The sequence below is a fragment of the Ranitomeya variabilis genome, chromosome 1 (genome assembly GCF_051348905.1).
Source record: "Ranitomeya variabilis isolate aRanVar5 chromosome 1, aRanVar5.hap1, whole genome shotgun sequence".
Classification (NCBI taxonomy): domain Eukaryota; kingdom Metazoa; phylum Chordata; class Amphibia; order Anura; family Dendrobatidae; genus Ranitomeya; species Ranitomeya variabilis.
The window spans coordinates 47,807,106-47,828,432 of record NC_135232.1 but is presented as its reverse complement, the minus strand read 5'-3'; the positions used below and the strand labels follow the sequence as shown (position 1 = coordinate 47,828,432).

Genomic DNA, 21,327 nt, shown 5'->3' with positions numbered 1-21,327 from the left:
GCAAGTCACTTTGGATGAGTCTCTGAGCTTTCCACATCTTGCCACTGGTAATTTTGCCCATTCCTCAAGGCAAAACTGCTCCAGCTCCTTCAGGTTAGATGGTTTCCTCAGGTGAACAGCAATCTTCAAGTCTGAGCACAGATTCTCAATTGGATTAAGGTCTGGGCTGGGATTAGGCCACTCCAAAACATTTACACGTTTCCCCTTAAACCACTGGAGTGTTGCTTTAGCAGTTTGCTTTACGACATTGTCTTGTTAGAAGATGAACATCTGTCCCAGTCTCAAATCACTGACAAACAGGTTTTGCTAAAGAATATCCCTGCATTTTGCACCATCCATCTTCCCCTGGAAGCAGACCGTTTTCCCTGTCCCTGCTGCCAAAAAACCTGCCCACAGAATGATGCTGCAACCACCATGTTTCACTGTGTGGATGGTGTTTTTAGGGTGATGAGCTGTGTTGGTTTGGTGCCAGACATAGGGTATACTTTGGTGGCCAAAAAGTTACAGTTTGGTCTTATCTGACCACAGCACCTTCCTCCATACATTTGGAGAGTCTCCCATATGTCTTTTGGCAAATTCAAAACGAGCCTTACAATTATTTTGTGTAAGTAAAGACTTTTTTTCTGCCCACTCTCACCTAAAGGCCACCTCTATGGAGTGTATGGCTTATTGTGGTTGATGGACAGTTACTCCAGTCTCTGCTTTGGAACTCTGCAGCTCTTTTAGGGTTACCTTAGGTCTGATGCCTCTCTGAGTAATGCCTTGTTTGCCCAGGTTGAGAGTTTTGGTGAGCGGCCCTCTCTTGGCAGGTTTGTTGTGGTGCCATGTTCTTCCCATTTGATGATAATGGATTTGATGGTGATCCAGGAGATCATCAAAGATTGAGATATTTTTTATAACCCAACCCTGACTTGTAGTTGTCAACAACTTTGTCCCTGACTTGTTTGGAGATCTCCTTGGTCTTCATGGTGTTTGGTTAGTGGTGCCTCTTGTTAATGGTGTTGCAGCCTCCATGGTCTTTCAGAAAAGGTAAAGTGTTTATACTGACAGACATGTGACACTTAGATTGCACACAGGGGTGTCCTTTCAGTATGTATGTGACTTATGAAGATAATTGCTTGCACAAAGCATTTTTAGGGGCTTCATAGCAAAAGAGGTGAATACATATGCACATGTCAATTTTTAGCTATTTAGTTTGTGCTTATATATATTGTCACTGCACTACTGTAGACTATTTAGTGCTGATGTATCACACACAAATCAGATTACACAAATATTTACACACAGGTTGTAATGTAACAAAATAGGTAAAAAGCCAAGGGGGTGAATTAACTTCCCAAGCCACGGCATACAGTGGGGGAAAAAAAGTATTTAGTCAGCCACCAATTGTGCAAGTTCTCCCACTTAAAAGGATGAGAGGCCTGTAATTGACATCATAGGGAGACCACAACTATGAGAGTCAAAATAAGAAAACAAATCCAGAAAATCACCTTGTCTGATTTGGTAAGATTTATTTTGCAAATTATGGTGGAAAATAAGTATTTGGTCACCTAAAAACATGCCAGATTTCTGTCTCTCACAGACCTGTAACTTCTTCTTTAAGAGGCTCCTCTGTCCTCCACTCATTACCTGTAGTACCTGTTTGACCTTGTTATCAGTACAAAAGACACCTGTCCACAACCTCCAACAGTCACACTCCAAACTCCACTATGGTGAAGACCAAAGAGTGGTCGAAGGACACCAGAGACAAAATTGTAGCCCTGCACCAGGCTGGGAAGACTGAATCTGGAAAAGGCAAGCAGCTTGGTGTGATGACATCAACTGTGGGAGCAATAATAAGAAAATGGAAGACATACAAGACATCCAAGAATGGTAAGCAAAAATCCCAGAACCACATGGGGGGACCTAGTGAATGACCTGCATGAAGCTGGGACCACCGTAACCAAGGCTACCATCAGTAACACATTACACCACCAGGGACTCAAATCCTGCAATGCCAGAAGTGTCCCCGTGCATAAGCCAGTACATGTCCGGGCCCGTCTGAAGTTTGCTAGAGAGCATTTGGATTATCCAGAAGAGTATTGGGAGAATGTCATATGGTTTGATGAAACCAAAGCAGAACTGTTTGGTAGAAACAAAACTCGTCGTATTTGGAGGAGACAGAATGCTGAGCTGCATCCAAAGAACACCATACCTACTGTGAAGCATGGGGGTGGCAACATCATGCATTGGGGAGGTTTCTCTGCAAAGGGACCAGGACGATCCATGTACATGAAAGAATGAATGGGGCCATGTATTGTGAGATTTTGAGCACAAACCTCCTTCCATCAGCAAGGGCATTGAAGATGAAACGTGGGTGGGTGTTTCAGCATGATAATGATCCCAAGCACACCGCCAGGGCAATGAAGGAAGCATATGAAGGTCCTGGAGTGGCCTAGCCAGTCTCCAGATCGCAACTCCATAGAATACCTTTGGAGGGAGTTGAAAGTCCGTGGAGATCTGCATGGAGGAATGGGCCAAAATACCACCAACAGTGTGTGCCAACCTTGTGAAGACTTACAGAAAACGTATGACCTCTGTCATTGCCAACAAAAGCTATGTAACAAAATATTGAGATGAACTTTTTTGTTAATGACCAAATACTTATTTTTCACCGTAATTTGTAAAATAAATCTTACCAAATCAGACAAGGTGATTTTCTGGATTTGTTTTCTCATTTTGACTCTCATAGTTGTGGTCTACCTATGATGTCAATTACAGGCCTCTCTCATCTTTTTTAAGTGGGAGAACTTGCACACTTGGTGGCTGACTAAATACTTTTTTCCCCACTGTAGGTAAGGGTTTTCACAGCCTGTACTGTACTGTTAGCCGCTGCAGATCTGTAGTGTAATATCTGCTGCACAAATCACAAAGCAAATGGAAAGAACCTGAATTCATCCTGAGTCAGGAAAAATGTCCGTCAGATGTGAAATGAATGATTATATATTTTGACAGATGAACATTCGTTATCATTCAAAACTCCAGGTGGGAACATTTAATTTTTTTGGCTAATATTAAACGCTTGCTGCATCATCAACTAAAAAAAAAATGCAATATTGGGCGATACAGTCAGTGGTGTACAATCTTCAACACTGAAATCACTGACCAATGATATCCCAGATGTGCTGGATGGGAGACAAGTCCGGAGAAGCTGTAGGTCATGGTAGCACGTTTAGGACACGCACGCTGCTCAGAATAGCGCCACCAATATGCGGCCCGGCGTTGTGTTGAAAAATAATGTCTGGGACTCTTTGCAGAAATGGCCACACCACCAAATCAATGTAACGCCGAGCTATTAGTGCACCTGGAATGAAGACTAGAAGGGCCCAGCTACTGTACATTACTCCACCCCACATTATAATCCCAGGTGTAGGACCGGAGTGATGTTCCCTCGTAAAGGCCTCTTCATGGCATTGTCCGCATGGTGTCGTCAGATTTGAAGCATGGTGCATAGAGATCCACTCTGTATTGCAAGCGACATTAGACGTAACGTGCCAAGCCTAAAAAGTCACAATTGACTACAAAAACCATCAGAAGGAGTTTGGAGAACTTTGGGATATCAGCCAGACATCCAGCGTTCCACTGTCGTCACGCCATCTCTGTGAAAGACTATAATGGTGTAGACTAAGACGGTAATGGAGGTCTGTCCTCTTCAGTGATGTGTCTCTGTGATAGAAATATATACACTCACCGGCCACTTTATTAGGTACACCATGCTAGTAACGGGTTGGACCCCCTTTTGCCTTCAGAACTGCCTCAATTCTTCGTGGCATAGATTCAACAAGGTGCTGGAAGCATTCCTCAGAGATTTTGGTCCATATTGACATGATGGCATCACACAGTTGCCGCAGATTTGTCGGCTGCACATCCCAAAGATGCTCCATACAAGGCAGGATGGATCCATGCTTTCATGTTGTTTACGCCAAATTCTGACCCTACCATCCGAATGTCGCAGCAGAAATCGAGACTCATCAGACCAAGCAACGTTTTTCCAATCTTCTACTGTCCAATTTCGATGAGCTTGTACAAATTGTAGCCTCAGTTTCCTGTTCTTAGCTGAAAGGAGTGGTACCCGGTGTGGTCTTCTGCTGCTGTAGCCCATCTGCCTCAAAGTTCGACGCACTGTGCGTTCAGAGATGCTCTTAGGCCTACCTTGGTTGTAACGGGTGGCGATTTGAGTCACTGTTGCCTTTCTATCAGCTCGAACCAGTCTGCCCATTCTCCTCTGACCTCTGGCATCAACAAGGCATTTCCGCCCACAGAACTGCCGCTCACTGGATTTTTTTTCTTTTTCGGACCATTCTCAGTAAACCCTAGAGATGGTTGTGCGTGAAAATCCCAGTAGATCAGCAGTTTCTGAAATACTCAGACCAGCCCTTCTGGCACCAACAACCATGCCACGTTCAAAGGCACTCAAATCACCTTTCTTCCCCATACTGATGCTCGGTTTGAACTGCAGGAGATTGTCTTGACCATGTCTACATGCCTAAATGCACTGAGTTGCCGCCATGTGATTGGCTGATTAGAAATTAAGTGTTAACAAGAAGTTTGACAGGTGTACCTAATAAAGTGGCCAGTGAGTGTATATTATGTAGATCTCACTTGCATGTATACTCCTCTATAATCAAATATATACTTATATGCTCACATCTAATATATACATTATAATCAATGGTTTAAAATGTCTGACACGAACTAATATAACCCAGACAGATCATATGGGGTTTTCCATCCCTAAAAACAGGAACTCGGGTCAGATGTCTGAAATAATGCCTAGAATCTAGCTGAATCTTGCTGAAACGGCAGACCAACAGTGTCAGATGTCTCAACTACGTCCTAGACACAGAACTCAAGTTTAGTTGCTTAATCAGCAGTCATATGAGCATTAATCACAATATTCCATATATGTTTAGATAACCAATGACAGAGGAGCTAGACAATATGGTAATTAACTAACCACCCCTGACAACCCCTAACCACTCCTTTCTATGTGAAAATATAAAACTATGTATGTACAATAAAGTTTCAGTATTGATGGAATGTTGTTCTGTCACAGTTGTGTACAGTCCATTCTTGATGAGCGCTCAAAATACTCAGTCTAATTGGGAGCGGCCGCAGCACACACAGGGATATATTTATCCAACCCTAATATTTCCATAACAAAATGGCGCCCAACGGCGGGGCAAAAGGACGAAACGCACGCGGGGACCCACTACTGACCGGAAAGAAGGAGGTGTTGCCATGGCCTTGGCACAAGGGCAGGAGACAGCGCAGCTCCATAAGTAAGGTAAGAAAATGTTATCATCTTACCTGAAAGTCCCCTGTGCCCAGTCCTTGTCTATGCCTCTTGCCGGTCAGGTGTGGTCATCAATTCCCAGGTAGTGTAAAAAGTCCTGAATCCAGACCCTGGGAGGTGTCTGCTGTGTGCCGTGTAGCCGTGTATGTGTTATGTGTTTGTGTAAAATCCGAGAGAAGAAGGAAAAAGTGACTTTTGTTTATGGTGGCTGGGTAACAGACAGCAGGAGGTCAAATCGCTGAGTAAGCTATCACAGATTCCCGTGCAAGAGGAAAGGAACAGGTAGTTCCGGAGCAGGTGGCTCCAGGATCCAGGCTCGGATGGTGATAGTTTTCAGGGGCTGCCACAGATTCCCGTAGCCGGCGGCCAGTCAGGACGACCGGATCGGAGGGTGGTAGATTCCCGGCATATGCGTGCCAGTGCGATTGACAGTTGTCTGTTCCCAGAACGGCCTGCACATGTCACAGAATTAAAAAGGGCATCTCTCGGATTGTCTATCTGTTTCTGTCTGTCAAGTGTTGCTTCTTTAAGAAGCAGAAATAGTTCTCTTAAACTTCCTCTTTTTTCAGCTGAAGCGGAGATATGCATTGTAAATCAAACTGTCACATCTGTTTTTTTCTGACTGTTTTCGGCTGCAATGCTGGCTATGTGTAGTTTTTTTTGTGAAGAAGTGAAATTTAAATTGTATCTATCATTTTTGATGTGACATAAGTGTTTTCAGAAACGTGATTTTAGTGACATTCGATATTATTGCAATGGCATACGGAATAAAAAGAGGAAGTGTGTCTCTGACTGTATTTGAGCGCAGAGATTCTAAAAAAAAAAAAAAAAAAAGAGAGAGAAGAGGAAAGCCGTTTTCATTTTTAATTTTTTTTTTTTACTCTCTTAAAGGGTCTTTTTCTTTTTGCGGCATTTTAAAGTTTTTTAATTAAGTTTTCCTCAATCTTCAGTCTTTTTACCTTTTTACTTTTTTTGGGGGAAAAAAGTTTTTTTTTCCTTTCCTTTTGTATCAAAATTTTGAGTTTTTGGTTGTGAACTAAGTTTTTGACGGTTTTTCTTATCGTTTTGGGTTTTTCTTAGAGTTTTATATACTCATTTTTAGAAGTTTTTTTTTAGTACTGTTTTCTTTTTTCATTTTTGTGTGTTTTTCATTTTTTGCTTTTGCCATGGGGAATAAAGTGGCCGAGCAACAGGAGAGTCTTTTAATTCCTGATAGATAGTGCCAGATAGTGGCAGAACACGAAGGTGTTAAGTATGTGAAGATTTTTGGAAGGTATAAAGTACGTGAAATTCATAAGAATGGCAGACTTCAAGCTGCAGAGTGGCATGACGTAGAAAGGAAAATAAGGGAAGTTAGCTGATGTTAGATTGCTGAATACTAATACATGGTATGAAGTGGCAGCAGAGCTTACATCGTTTAGGTGGTACAGAAAGTTATGTGAGCAAACCAGGAAGTGATTTTTGTGGGTATAAGACAGGAGAATCTGCGCAGTCTGCTTTTAGCAGAATCCATGGTATAGGTAGTTATTTTTGCACAGTATGTGGCGCGCCCCGTCTCTCCCTACAGGGAGAAGGCATAATTGCTCCTCTCTATTATTCTTGTTGTTCTCATCTATCCTCTTTTTTTCTATGTCAGTCTTTTCTCTCCGCATTCTCTCTCTCCTTTCCTCTCCTCTTCCTCCACATTTTTTTTCTCTTCTCTCTCTCTTCCCCTCTTTCTCCACTCCTCTCTTCTCCTCTCTCTCTCTCTTCCACACCCTCCATCTTCTCCTCCCTCCTTCTCCACTCCTCCACACCCATCTCTCCTCCCTCTTCTCCTCACCCTCTTTCTCCCCTCCTTCTCTCTCCTCTCTTCTCCTCCCTCTCTCTCCACATTCTCTCTCTCTCTCTCCCCTCCTACTATTCCTTTGTCTCACTCCTCAACCCCTCCCCCTTCTTCTTCCTCTTTTTTCCCTCCTTGTTGCCGGCTGGGCCAACGCCCAATTCAAACAATATGGTGCTTACAGCACAAGGTTTCCCTCTATGCCCCTGGCACAGTCCAGCCATTGCCAGTTGTGATATCGGGGAAAGAAGGTGAAAGCCCCCCCCCACAGTGGGCAGCCCCAGACACATCAGGTAGCAGACAGCTCAGCCCTGGGTGCAGAGGGGGGAGGAATGATATCAGAACGAGCTCACTGACAGATCCTCCGTTACCTCATTTCACAGTCAACAATATTGTAACCCTTAAGGTTTTACATGAACTTTGAAATCACCATGTATTGATAATGTACAGCTTCAGCACCGGTCAGAGCTGCCTACATTCACACCAACATAGAACTATAAGCCTAATCCATCACAGCTTCAGCAAGGGGGGAGACATCCTCACACAAAAAGGCAACTTCTAAGTCCAAAATCAGTCAGTGTACGACCCCAGTACAAACTATCACAACTATTCCTCTGATGAAGATGAAGAGGGAACATCATACATGCTGTCCAGTACTAGAAAAGAAACCCACAGGCACCAAGAATGCAAGGGCAGATAGAGGCACCACCATTACACTATGTGCACTGCACTTCAAGTCAGGTGACAATCTTCCAGACCCAGGGATGCATCCCATGCCATTTTACCGAAGAATGTAGCAGAAGCAGTAAACATATGCAGCCAGCTGGAATGATCTCTGGGCCATGAATGAAAATAGAAGCAGGTGATGCACTCTGGCCAATCATGAAGGAACAATTCAAACCTCCAGCAGAATCAGACGTACACGCTTGGGAGTCAGGGCCACAGCTAATTGAACAGCTCAGAGAGTGGGCCAAAGGCAGATTAGCAGGACAAGCCATGACATGAGCCAAGATAAGACAGAGTCTGTAAAGAAGTTTCATTGCAGAGTAATGCAAGTATTCCAAAACTTGGGCTTCACCATTCATGACCAGATACACAGGCAAATGTTGGCACAGGCCTTTGGGCATGGACTGAGACAGCCAATCAGGAAACCACTGATAGTGGCTAGGCCTAGGAACAAGTCAATAGCAGTGGACTGACCCACAGAAAAAATGTTTTATGTGCGCCTAGGAGACTGTTTATTGCTAATTGTTGCTAAAACTGCCGCCATTATAGCACCACAAAGAGCACGAAGAAGGAAACGGGTGCCGTGCTGCTGAGAACACCAGAAGGGGAGCCAGAGGTGAAGACGCTACAAAGTGCCGATCGACACACCGGAAGAACCGCTGCAGACTCCAGAGAGGAGACACCGACCTCAATAAGGTTAGCAAAGGGGAGAAGCTATGTCAGACCAGGGGTAAGAAGTGATGGCAGATGCAGCCACAGCCCCTGTAATGCCCCAAGACCTTGGGTTGGATGCAGCCGCCGGTCTCATGGCACCCCCGGGCCTCGCCACGAATGCACCTGCAGGCCCCATCTTACCACCGCAGCCACAGCCAGCAGGCCGGACCCCGCTGCCGCTACAGTACCCATCATGCCGTTGTCCACAGTAGCCAAAGGGATTGAATCCCAACCAGGGGTGCAGAAGACAGCCCCTCTCATGGTGACCACTGACCTGGAAGCGCAACCACCCTACAAAGACAGAAGAAGTGTCAAGTGTTACATTTGTGGCGACTCAGTTTGGCCATTTCCAGAACCAGTGCAAAGCACTCACGCCCCCGAAGAGACTGGACCCATGCAACTCAAGAGTTGGTCCAGAGAAACAGGTCAAGGAGGAAGTGCAGAAAGCAGTGAAGTACCCTGTCCATAGGACAGAGGCAAGCAAGCCAGGTCCGCAAGACACTACGCTCCTGACATGTAAAACTTCATCTGCAAGACCAGTACCTCAAATTACCCTTAAAATGGATGGCGTTGTCAGATCCAAAGTGGTGCAGCCAGAAGTGTGATGACACCTGTGGAACTCACTGATCCCACCTGCCTATCAGAATCTTCTGTGTCTCGCATGGGCATTGATGGTCAAGTCAGACATTCTCAGCTTGCAAAGCCACTGAGCGTGTGCACTCAGCCAGGACACTCTATCCTGTCCCAGTTTGTGGTGTAAAGGACCTGCCACTCAACCTGCTGGGAGCGAACCTACTGCAGAAGCTGAAGGCAATCACAGTGTTCCACGAAGATGGGACAGTGACACTTTCTTCATCCCTGACCCAAGAAGAGTCATGCTGGCGGCCCTACAAGAACATTAAGCAACCAATGAGGCCTACTCAAGGAGGTACTGGACGTAGTACCAGAAAGTCTATGGTCTAAGGGACCCCTGCACGTGAGAAAACCTCAAGTTGCCCCAGTACGGGTGTCACTCAAGCCATGTACCCCGTACCCTCATAAGGCCCAGGCCAGGCCTAGAGTCAGGCTGCCTCTGACCAACTGAAGGTCTACCTGGACATAGGAATCATTGTTCCTCGCACATCGCCTTGCAATACCTACCCCGCTTTTCCCCGTCAAGAAAAAGACTGTAAAAGGAGAGCCAGCCAAGTTCAGAATGATATATGACCTGAGAGCTGTGAATGACGCCACAGTGTTTGAAACTGCATTTATGCCGAATCCGCACACTCTGCTCTCAAATGTGCCTGCCACAGCAAAAGTGTTCACAGTGAACAACCTGGCTAACGTTTTCTCCAGTGTTCCAGTTCATCCGGAAGACCAGTTCCTGTTTGCCTTAACGCACCAGGGGGGACAAAACACATGGACAGTGATGCCACAGTGGGCCCAGAACAGCCCTTCACGGCTCACCAAAGCAATGTCCACAGTCCTCACCAACTGGGTCACAGAACATGCAGAATTAACCCTGCTACAATACATGGACAATCTACTCCTTTGTGCAGTTGACTTTGACACGTGTAAAGCCCTTTCCTCGTATCTCCTACTCTACCTGGCGGAGCAGCACTGGAAGATCTCAAAGAACAAAGTCCAGTGGTGTCAGGAAGCGAGTTACGTTCCAGAGACACTGTATTGCTCACCAGGTGAAATGCCTGACAGATGACCGGAAGACCACAGTAGAGAAGATGGTTCCTCCAACAACTCAAAAGGTGCTACAGGCCTTCCTTGGTCTAGTTTCATATTGCAGAGCCTGGATCCCTGATGCTTCCGTCCTAATGCAGCCTCTGTGTGAATACGTCAGTGTGACCCCGTTCCTCCAGACAGATGTGGCCTTCAGTTCGTTCAAGAAGTTAAAAGGCTCTGTAGTCTCAGTGCCAGCACTAGGCCTATCTGACTACAAGAAGCTATTCCGTCTCTACTTGATGAGAAGAGAAGGCCTTGCTACTGGAGTCCTGACACAGCTTCAGGGGGGAAAGCAGAGACTTTCGGACTACTTTTCAGCTTGCCTGGATCCAGTTGCAAGGGGAGCCTCTTCCTCCCGCATGAGAGCAGCAGTTGCAGCACACGCCCTCCTGGACAGGACTACTGACATCAGTGGAAAAACCATTGGAAATCCTGGCTCCGCATGACATCTCGGCAATCCTCAACCAATCCCAGCTAAAACATCTCTCCACCGCCAGGCATCTTCGCCTCCAATGCTCTCTACTCCAGATGCACAGTCCTCAACCCGTCCACTCTACTCCCACTCCCAAGGGGGGATACAGATATGGACCCTCAGATAAAAAGTCTGCATGGGATCTGAATTTGCTCCGGACGGATGACCATGATTGCTTCAGTATCATGCAACAGGAAACAGCAGGACTACCCAAGGTGGCAGAAGAGCCACTGACCAACCCAGAGTTGATCCTCTATGTGGATGGCTCCAGATTTGCAGATGATGAAGGAAGATTCCACACGGGAGGTGCAGCGACCAGCAATCAAGAGATCCTGTGGTCCAGAAGTCTGCTGCCCAGTCTGTCAGCCCAGGAAGCAGAACTGATAGCGCTGATGAAGGCCTACCAGATGGCAGAAGACAAGACTGAGAAAATGTATACCGATTCAAGGTACTTGCATGGCATAGCACACGACTTCGGACCCATCTGGGCTGCAAGGGACTTCATAACAGCCAGCGGAACAACCGTGAAGCATCAATGGAGCCATTAAGGACCTGCTGAACACACTTCAACTTCCAAAAGTGGTGACAATGCTAAAAGTCAAAGCGCATGGAAAACTGAACACAGTAGTGGCACGAGGCAACAACATGGCGGATATGGCAGCCAAAGAAACAGTCAAGGGAAGACAATATGGACAAGTGGAAGAGGTCGTAGAGCCGGACGGCTACTACAGGACGGCTGAAGACAGGAAACCTGACAAGATGACATCCTGGGATCTGCTCAAAAAAGTTGCAAGAGCAAGCCCCAAAGGACAAGAAGGAATGCTGGATGCAGAAGTGAGCAACACATGAAGAAGGAAGGGTATACTAAATGGACTACAAACCCAGTTTACCCCGAAGCATGTACCCTATGGTGGTCCAGTGGGCACATGGGCCCACACACAGATTAAAGACACAGATGAATGATCCAATTGGTGCTTACTGGTTCGCCCCAGAAATCTCCACCCTAACAGCCAAGTTCATAAACAGCTGTCTGACCTGTGGCAAATGCAACCCTGGAAGAATGAAGAAAGTTCCCACACATCGTCTTGCCAGACCACTGTACCCCTTCCAGAGGATCCAGATAGACCACATCCAGATGCCGCCAAGTGGAGGATTCGAATATGCCCTTGTGGTCGTGGACATGTTCTCAGGATGACAGCCAGAAGCTTTCCCAGTGAGGAATCAGTCAGCAAAGACTACTGCAAAGAAGCTACTCTCAGAGACGAGATATGCAGCTATGGGGTCCCAGAAGTGATAGAGAGTGACCAGGGACCCGCATTCACAGCAAACCTCACACGAGAGATCTAGTCAGCAGTAGGGTCAGACTTAGGCCTACACACTCCCAATCACACTACTCAGTGTTCGGCACACTCCCAGAGGCCCAGGAAAGCTGTTACCATATGAAATTTTGTTTGTGTCTAGTCCCAGGTTAGGGGTATCCTTTCCCTCAGCAGCTGACTATGTAATATGATACTTTGTCTGCTTATGTAATAGAAATCACCAAGAAACTTGCTAACATCCATTCTCGAGTTTTTTCTTCATTGCCAGATCCAGATTCAGTGTCCGGTATGCACTCCTAGAAGCCAGGAGACTGGGTGTTGGTGGAAAAGTTTGAAAGGAGAACACCACTCGATCCCAGATTTGATGATCCTGCTCAAGTGTTGCTGATGACACCAAACTCTGTGAAACTGGAGGGAAGACCCACTTGGATCCACTCATCGCGTTGCAAGAAAGCTCCCCTACCAGAAGATGACATCCAAGCCAGAATGATGTTGCGGCCTGACCGAATAGATGGCCTACCTGATAAAGACTACACATCGCTCACTACACATGCTATTGACTAAGAGACTGATTGCAACGAACCCCCGTTAGGGACAGATCTCCTGACCGCCCATTTGCGAAAAGTCTGTATGGAGTGGGGCACAGGCGTTAGGCTTGTGTCAGTTCGCCGACAGCACAAAAGAGTTGCAGCGCTTTGGGACAGGAGGCTAGGATTAGGGCAAGTGATATCTAAGGGGGGCTTGTGATAGAAATATATATATCATGTAGATCTCACTTGCATGTATACTCCTCTATAATCAAATATATACTTATATGCTCACATCTAATATATACATTATAATCAATGGTTTAAAATGTCTGACACAAACTAATATAACCCAGACAGATCATATGGGGTTTTCCATCCCTAAAAACAGGAACTCGGGTCAGATGTCTGAAATAATGCCTAGAATCTAGCTGAATCTTGCTGAAACGGCAGACCAACAGTGTCAGATGTCTCAACTCTGTCCTAGACACAGAACTCAAGTTTAGTTGCTTAATCAGCAGTCATATGAGCATTAATCACAATATTCCATATATGTTTAGATAACCAATGACAGAGGAGCTAGACAATATGGTAATTAACTAACCACCCCTGACAACCCCTAACCACTCCTTTCTATGTGAAAATATAAAACTATGTATGTACAATAAAGTTTCAGTATTGATGGAATGTTGTTCTGTCACAGTTGTGTACAGTCCATTCTTGATGAGCGCTCAAAATACTCAGTCTAATTGGGAGCGGCCGCAGCACACACAGGGATATATTTATCCAACCCTAATATTTCCATAACATACTTTTTTCTTGGACTCAATGATGGCCGGAGATTGGTCTGGGGGCCACAGGGGTAACCACATGAAGAGGTCTTCACGAGGGAATGTCTGACCGGTCCTACTTCTAGGTGAACAGCATAATGTATGGTAGACGGACATCTAGCCTTCATTCATTCCAGCTCAGCGTCTCATCGACTTCATGGAGGAACCAGGGGTGCAGCCATTTCTCCAAAGTCTCCGAGGAGCTGTTTTTCAACACGACAACGCCAGGACGCAACTTGTTTGTGAGCATCCTGAGTGGCCTAAACGTGCTCCCATGGCTGCAGTGTCTTTGGACTCCATCGAGCACATCTGGGACGTCATTGTGATTACAAAGGAGCTTCCAACAATGGATCTTGATGATTTGCCTATTCAGTGCGGTCAAAACTTCCTCAGACGACCATTAACAGCCTCATTGATAGCAGCCGAGGCTGTATGTGCTGGGATTTCTGCACGTGGCTCATATTCCAGACTGAATATATCAAAATGTACTGAAAACTTTGCTTCCATTTTCCATCATTTGCAGATCACTAAAGTCTCCATCCTGAGATTTCCATCACTTTTCCTTCTTGGTGTTGCAATGTCAACGTTGATGAGTGTACATTGGGTGACTCAATGATTTATTGTTCAAGGGCCCATTTTCGTCTAATGTGTATAGGGGAGGTTAGACTTCTACTTACCCCGGTCCGGATCCTCTCTGGCTCATCACAGATTCAAGCTCATCAAGAAAAATGGTGGACGGAGCATGGTATCGGGCAAGTTCAAATAAAACCTGAACATGAAAAAAAATCTTTATTACGAATTGCAGTAGATAAAGTGTAGACTAATAACGCTTTTTTTTTATATATATAGTAAATGAAACAGATATCAATCTGTCTAATGTGGGCCTCCTGCCTGTCCCCTCGATAGAGGATATTGGGGTTCAGAAGGATCTGGCATGATTGAATTCGGACTGCCGATCGTTTTATTCTCAGTGATAATTGGCAGCCACAGTAGCCCTCTCTTAGAGAACACGGGAGCGTTGGGGAAGATCACTGATGGCTGAACGATGGCTATGTAAAGTGTATGAGGGGCTTAAGAACTGTATGGAGTGATGTCAATATGTTTACATTGTTGGGAATAAACTGCTGCAATAGTATATATTTATGTATCAGCAAATAATGAGATGATAATGGAGGCCATCAACGTTCCTACCCGCACTAGTTTCTCCGAATCTCCTCTCCACTTGCTGACGATTGTAGATGCAGAAATGTTGAAAAATGTGGTGTTACACTCTGTGGCCACGGCTTTAGCCAGCAAGGTCTTCCCAGTGCCTGAAACGCATCAGATAAAACAGACCTTACTGATATCAGGTTCCCATATACATAGAATAATTACAGCCTGTGATCCGTTTAGGACATGGCTATGCCATAAAGACACAGGGTCCAGTTTGTGAACTTTCCTAACGGCTGAACGCTCGTTTGGCTGACGACCTCGCCTCTTTCCCATTAAAACACATGAAGACTCAGTTCACAGAACTAAGCATGTGTAATAATAGGGAGAGGAGAATACGTCATTCCAGACACCCCTGCGGTTAGATTATACCGTTTAAAGGGATTGTCCAGGTAGAAAGTAAACTTTCCCAGGGGCTTGGGAAACTTATTTTTGCTCCTTTAAGATCTAAGGAATAGGACATGTCTAAATCCGACATGTCTGATCCTTTTTAACTTCCCTTGTCATCAGAACATTATCATACACATTGACTAAGGGAGGGGGTAGATCAAATGTATATGGACTCCTTTAATTTTTCAGCCACATTTTTCACCCCTGCTCTCCCCGATTTTCCATGTAGATGAGCTACAAGGTGTTCGGTGATTTTGGGCTGATGAAGGTTTCCTTTACCCGGCGGGCCGTATAACAGGAGCCCCTTCCAAGGAGACAGGATTCCAGTGAAGAGCTGCGGGTACTGCGAGAAGAATACAAATAAACCATTCATCTGATGACCGTGTAATCGTGCAGAAGTGATAAAAGGGTTGGGCCATGTTCTCACTCTTATAGGATACACCACCGCCTCCTTCACTAATCGCTTCGCTGCATCCAGCCCGATGATGTCGTCCCACCGTACATTGGGGTTCTGCAGGTAAATGTCCTAAAGAGATAAAAGATAGGGATGAGTGGACCAGTAGAAGTCCAGGTTCTGGTACCCAACCTGAACTTTATTCCAAAGTTCGGTTCGGGTACCAGAACTGTACCACAACCCCATTGAAAACAATGGGGACCCGGACTTCTGAGCTCTCTCTCTCTGCATTGGACTTTCCCCGGAGCTCTGAACATTGCAACGGACTCCTGGGAGAAGTTCATGTTTGGTGTTTAGCACCGGACTCTACCTGTCTGGATTGAACCCTGAACTTTTTAGTTTGCTCATGTCTAATAAGAGACAATAAGAGCTGACCCACTACAGAAAATCATATAGTATCAATGCTACATAGACAAAGTAAAGGGGCATTTCCTCCTTGTATACAGGTTATGCCATAATTATCTATAGGGTCCCATCTCAAATACCATGCCTGGGGTGCAACAACTACCTCTGCACCTCTTTATCAGCGCCTGAGGAGCGGACACACAAACCTTTGGGCATAGCCAAATGGAAGGGCGGTGGAAGGGGCGCCACCTGCGCTCGTTGGCACAATTTGTCATCTATTTGATGATCATTATAGGAGTTTTCTGAAGCTCATCAACAAGTGAAGGGTTGACCATGACGTTATGTCCTCACGTACCTACCAGGAGGTATATATGATAGGTGGGTATGGAGCGCGTGGTGTCTGATTATATCCTGTGTGTTCTTACATTAAACAACCCTTTAGAAGAGGTGATCCGGGACTTATTTTCATTTTTCCTACGGGACTAAGCACCTATCGGCACGTAGTTGCTGACCACCTGCTTATTCTGTCCTGCAATAATCTCCCCCACCTCAGAACGTTCGTGCACAGTTCTCCTGCTTCCTGTGACACCACGTCGACAGAGCAGCAAATTCTCTTCTGATTTGCTCTGTCAACAGGACGTCATAAAGATTTGACAGCCGGGTCCCCGCTGCGTTAGTTTGATCGAGCAGTTAATCAACATGACGTCGGCAGTGATGACCCATCGACAGAGCAAATCGGAAGAGAGGGTGCTGCTCTGTCGATATGGCTTCACAGGAAGCAGGAGAAGTCTGTGACCGCTCTGAGCTGGGAGATGTCATCACACGGCAGCCGAGACAGGTAAGTAGCAGGTACCTGATGATAAATGCTTAGCCCTGTGAGAAAATAAAAAAAGAATCCTGGATAACCCCCTTTAAGCGGAGCAATATCAGATGTTTCAATTTAAATGGACCCATCATGAATCAATAGAGTTGTAAAGTCACTTTTCTGGTGTCGGAGTTCATTGTGTCAGTACCTGAAGAATATAGTATATACATTACATATCACTATATACACTTCCATCTAATTCTTTAAAAACAAGAAAAAAAAAGAAAGCATAAACTCACCCGACTTATCACGGCGGCCAATTCTCTCATCTCACTATTGGCACCGAGAAACGTGCTGACCGGCTTCAGTAATCTTTCCTAGGAAATAAAAAATTACTACTGTCCATAAGTCAGATAAACTATTAAAAAATGTATAAAGAGGTTTATACGAGCGATTTATATATCAGTATAGTCCCTATTCAGAGCCTTCACATATTTTAGCATGAATATTGTGCGGTCACTTATGTTGAAAGTTAAAAAGGAAAAAAAAAATATAAACATATACAAAAGTTTTAGCGTTTTGGCAAGTAATTTAGGTCACATAGCAGATGCAATCAGCTAAAGAATAGCCACTTTTTCCAGGAGCCGATGATCGGGAACGTCGAGTCCTATAAACTGCCCCATACAACGTATAATCCGACAGTGAAACTTACAGAAGGGTCCGGATTGTAGTTCAGGGTGTTCATAGCGATTTCATTGGACGCCCCCTTTAGTGCGTCCTGGATCATTCCACGAAAGTCAATGATCTGTCCCTGTGCGAATCACAAAACATAAACCATAAAGAGAAACAAGTGCAACAATGTGTAAACTGTATCTTCTCCATCTCTCCAGGAGGATTTACCAATGGGATGAAAAAAAAAATCTAATTACAGTATTGTAGAAGTAAAGGGAACATAGCGAAACATTTTTTTTTCTTTTTTTAAAAGGTTGTCAAACTTAGAGTTAAGTTATGTAAAAGTCTGGGTTGTAAACCAATAAAAAAGACGCCATACATATCGCCTCTATAACCTGTCACCCCAGCGCAGGCCAAACCGGGGGTTTTCACTAGGGCAGGAAGCGATGACATCCCCGTTCTTTAGTCATCCGAGCACTGAGGCCTGTGAATGGGATGTTATCGCTTCCAAGTCCCTGCAAAGACTGCAGAGTAAAGACGTTTTATTCTACAACATTACCTGTCTACGTAATTCTTACTCATTATGAAGATCTGTTCTCAGTGAAAGGCACGTTACATACACTGAGTGGGAAAAACTATGTGCCCCCTCCACATTCCCCTCCAGGAGCTTTTCTGACCTCCCATCCTACATCCATAGACATTAATATGGAGTCTTCCCCTGTGCTCCAGCTCTTTGGGGAAGGATTTCAACAAGATTTGGGGAATTTCTGCCCCTTCATGCAGAAGATCATTAGTGAGGTCAGCCCCTGATATTGGGGGGAGGTCGGGCTCACAATCCCCATTATAGACATAGGATGGGGCTGAGGTCCGGGCTCTGTGCGGCCGCTCATGTTCTTCCCCCTCCATGTCTGTATGGACCTTGTGCACTGGGCAGTGGAACACCAAACTGTTCCCACAAAGCTGAGGTACAATTGTCCACAATGTCTTGTGCTGTACACTATGTTCCAAATTATTATGCAAATGACATTTTTCTCGGATTCTCTTAAATGGTCGGTGCAAATGACAGTCAGTCTAATAAAAGTAATCACCCGTTAGAGAATACATCGAATTTTATTGAAGAAACCTCCCAATGATAACAGTATAATCTCCAAATAAACAGCAATTGAAACTCTAGCGTACTGCTCTAGATAAACTGACTATCAAATTACGTATACTTCAGCATAGACAGAAATTATTCTTAAAACTTAACCTTTAATATGCATACCTAAAAGGAATAAATTTGTTTAAAATCAATCGAGAACAGTGCTCATGATTACCAGTGCATTTAAAAAAATGGCACGATCTCACCCATTTGTCGCCTCTCGATTTTCTGAAGGTTCCTGTGGCCTCAGGATCCGTGAAACTTTTAATCATGGGGAGAAGAAAATACAACAGAGGGGGGAGAGGGGACAGGACCTACTTTCCCTGTCGTGCCCTGTGTGAAAAACTCCCGCCCTCACAAGGGCAGTACCCAAATATGAGCCTGTTAAAGTGATACCCTTGGCAAATGTAGCCACCCTGGAAATGTGTTTCCCTAACTCTTCCCTCCAAATCTCCAAAATGAATAAAAACTCAAAATGCAGTGTTCCAAATTATTAGGCACAGTAGTATTTCTAAACATTTGATATGTTTTAAAGAACTGAAAATGCTCATTGTGGAATTTGCAGCATTAGGAGGTCACATTCACTGAACAAAAAAGCTATTTAACTCCAAAACATCCTAACAGGCCAAGTTACATGTTAACATAGGACCCCTTCATTGATATCACCTGCACAATTCTTGCATCCATTGAACTTGTGAGTTTTTGGAGAGTTTCTGCTTGTATTTCTTTGCATGAAGTCAGAATAGCCTCCAGAGCTGCTGTTATGATGTGAACTGCCTCCCACCCTCATAGATCTTTTCTTTGATGATACTCCAAAGGTTCTCTATAGGGTTGAGGTCAGGGGAAGATGGTGGCCACACCATGAGTTTATCTCCTTTTATGCCCATAGCAGCCAATTACTCAGAGGTATTCATTGTCATGCATGAAGATGATTTTGCTCCTGAAGGCACGTTTCTGCTTTTTATGCCATGGAGGAAAGTTGTCAGTCAGAAACTCTATTTACTTTGCTGAGGTCATTTTCACATCTTCAGGAACCTTAAAGGGCCCTACCAGCTGGTTCCCCATGATTCCAGCCCAAAACATGACTCCTCCACCTCCTTGCTGACGTTGCAGCCTTGATGGGACATGGTGGCCATCCACCAACCATCCACTACTCCATCCATCTGGACCGTCCAGAGTTGCGACACTCATCAGTAAACAAGAATGTTTGAAAATTAGTCTTCATGTATGTGTGGGCCCACTGCAACCGTTTCTGCTTGTGAACACTGTTTAGGAGTGGCCGAATAGTAGGTTTATGCACCACAGCAAGCCTTTGAAGGATCCTACACCTTGAGGTTCGAGGGACTCCAGACGCACCAGCAGCTTCAAATAACTGTTTGCTGCTTTGTAACGGTATTTTGGCAGCTGCTCTCTTAATCCAAAGAATTTGTCTGCCAGAAAACTTCCTCATTATGCCTTTATTTGCATGAACTCTGTCTGTGCTCTGTTTCAGTCACAAATCTCATCAGAGTATGATGATCACTCTTACGTTTTCGTGAAATATCTTATTTTTTCATACCTTGTCCAAGGCATTGCACTATTTAACGCTTTTCAGCAGCAGAGAGATCCTTTTTATTTCCCATATTGCTTGAAACCTGTGACCTGCATAATAATGTGGAACATCATTTTTGAGTAGTTTTCCTTTAATTAGAATCACCTGGAAAAATAATTATCACATGTGTTTAAGATTGATTTCAGTGATTCATTGAGCCCTGAGACACAATACCATCCACAAGTTTATTTGAAAAACAAAACAATTAAATCTTTAAGACACTTAAATCCAATTTGCATAATAATTTGGAACACAGTGTAGATTAAGATTTCCCTTCACTGGAACTAAGAGGCCGCCCCCTGATAACAGTCCATAGTATTATCCTCCTCCACCATCTGTACAATGGGCACAATGTGGTCAGGGGGTAACGTTCTCCTTCACCAAACTCAGACTCCTCCATCAGACGCAGATAGAGGAGTGTGATCCATCACTGCACACAGCACGTCTCCTCCAGAGTCCAGTGGTGGTGATTTTACACCAATACATCCAACGCCCCTAATTGTGCTTGGTGATGTAAGACTGCATGCAACTACTCGGCCATGAAACTCCCTGCGGGGACGCAGTGTTTGTGCTGATGTTATACTAGAGGAGGTCTGGACTCTGCAGTTATGGAGTCAGTAGAGCGGTGGTGACTTTTCTGCTCTCTGTCTCAGCCCTCGGCCCCCACTCTGTAATGTTACGGGGTCTCCACCTCGTGGCAGATTTCCTGCAATCCCTTCCACTTCTCAGTAATATCACTCACAGGTGATGGGGAAGATACAGGAGGAATAAATATCATGAACGGACTTGTTACCCCAGTGGCTCCTATTACAGAACCGCGCTGGTATCAGTGAGCTCTGCACCACCGGCCGTTCTGTTACATGTTAGTAAAGGCAGACATGGCGGGGGGCCGGAGGTTATACACCCCTGGGGAGACGTGGGGCCTGATGTTATACACTGGTGGTGAGGGGGCCGGATGTTATGCATCAGGAGGTAGCGAGGGACTGGAGGTTATACACCAGGGGTGAGGGACCCGATGTTATACATCAGGGTGAAGCAAGGAACTGGAGGTTATACACCGGGGAAGAGGGGCCGAATATTATTCAATGGGAACGAGGGGGCCGGATGTTAAACACTGGGGAGAGGGGCTGGGGGGGTGAGAGGCCAGATGTTATACAACTGGGGTTGAGGGTCCGGATGTCATTCAATGGGGGCCGGATGTTATACACCTGGGCTAATGGGCCGGAGGTTACACACTGGGGACAATGGGGCTGTATGTT

The 21,327-nt window shown here is 45.2% G+C and overlaps 1 protein-coding gene across 3 annotated transcripts in view; it reads right to left on the bottom strand.

Moving 5' to 3' along the window:
• Positions 1-21,327, bottom strand: part of KATNAL2 (katanin catalytic subunit A1 like 2) — a 71,070-nt gene that overhangs the window by 10,480 nt on the left and 39,263 nt on the right. For all 3 annotated transcript variants that reach the window (XM_077283205.1, XM_077283223.1, XM_077283214.1), the window contains 6 exons: positions 17,377-17,475; positions 16,964-17,041; positions 15,488-15,586; positions 15,340-15,403; positions 14,653-14,771; positions 14,139-14,230 (listed from right to left, as the gene is read on the bottom strand). In XM_077283205.1, the coding sequence (XP_077139320.1) occupies positions 14,139-14,230; positions 14,653-14,771; positions 15,340-15,403; positions 15,488-15,586; positions 16,964-17,041; positions 17,377-17,475 (551 nt within the window). The remainder of the gene's footprint in view (positions 1-14,138; positions 14,231-14,652; positions 14,772-15,339; positions 15,404-15,487; positions 15,587-16,963; positions 17,042-17,376; positions 17,476-21,327) is intronic.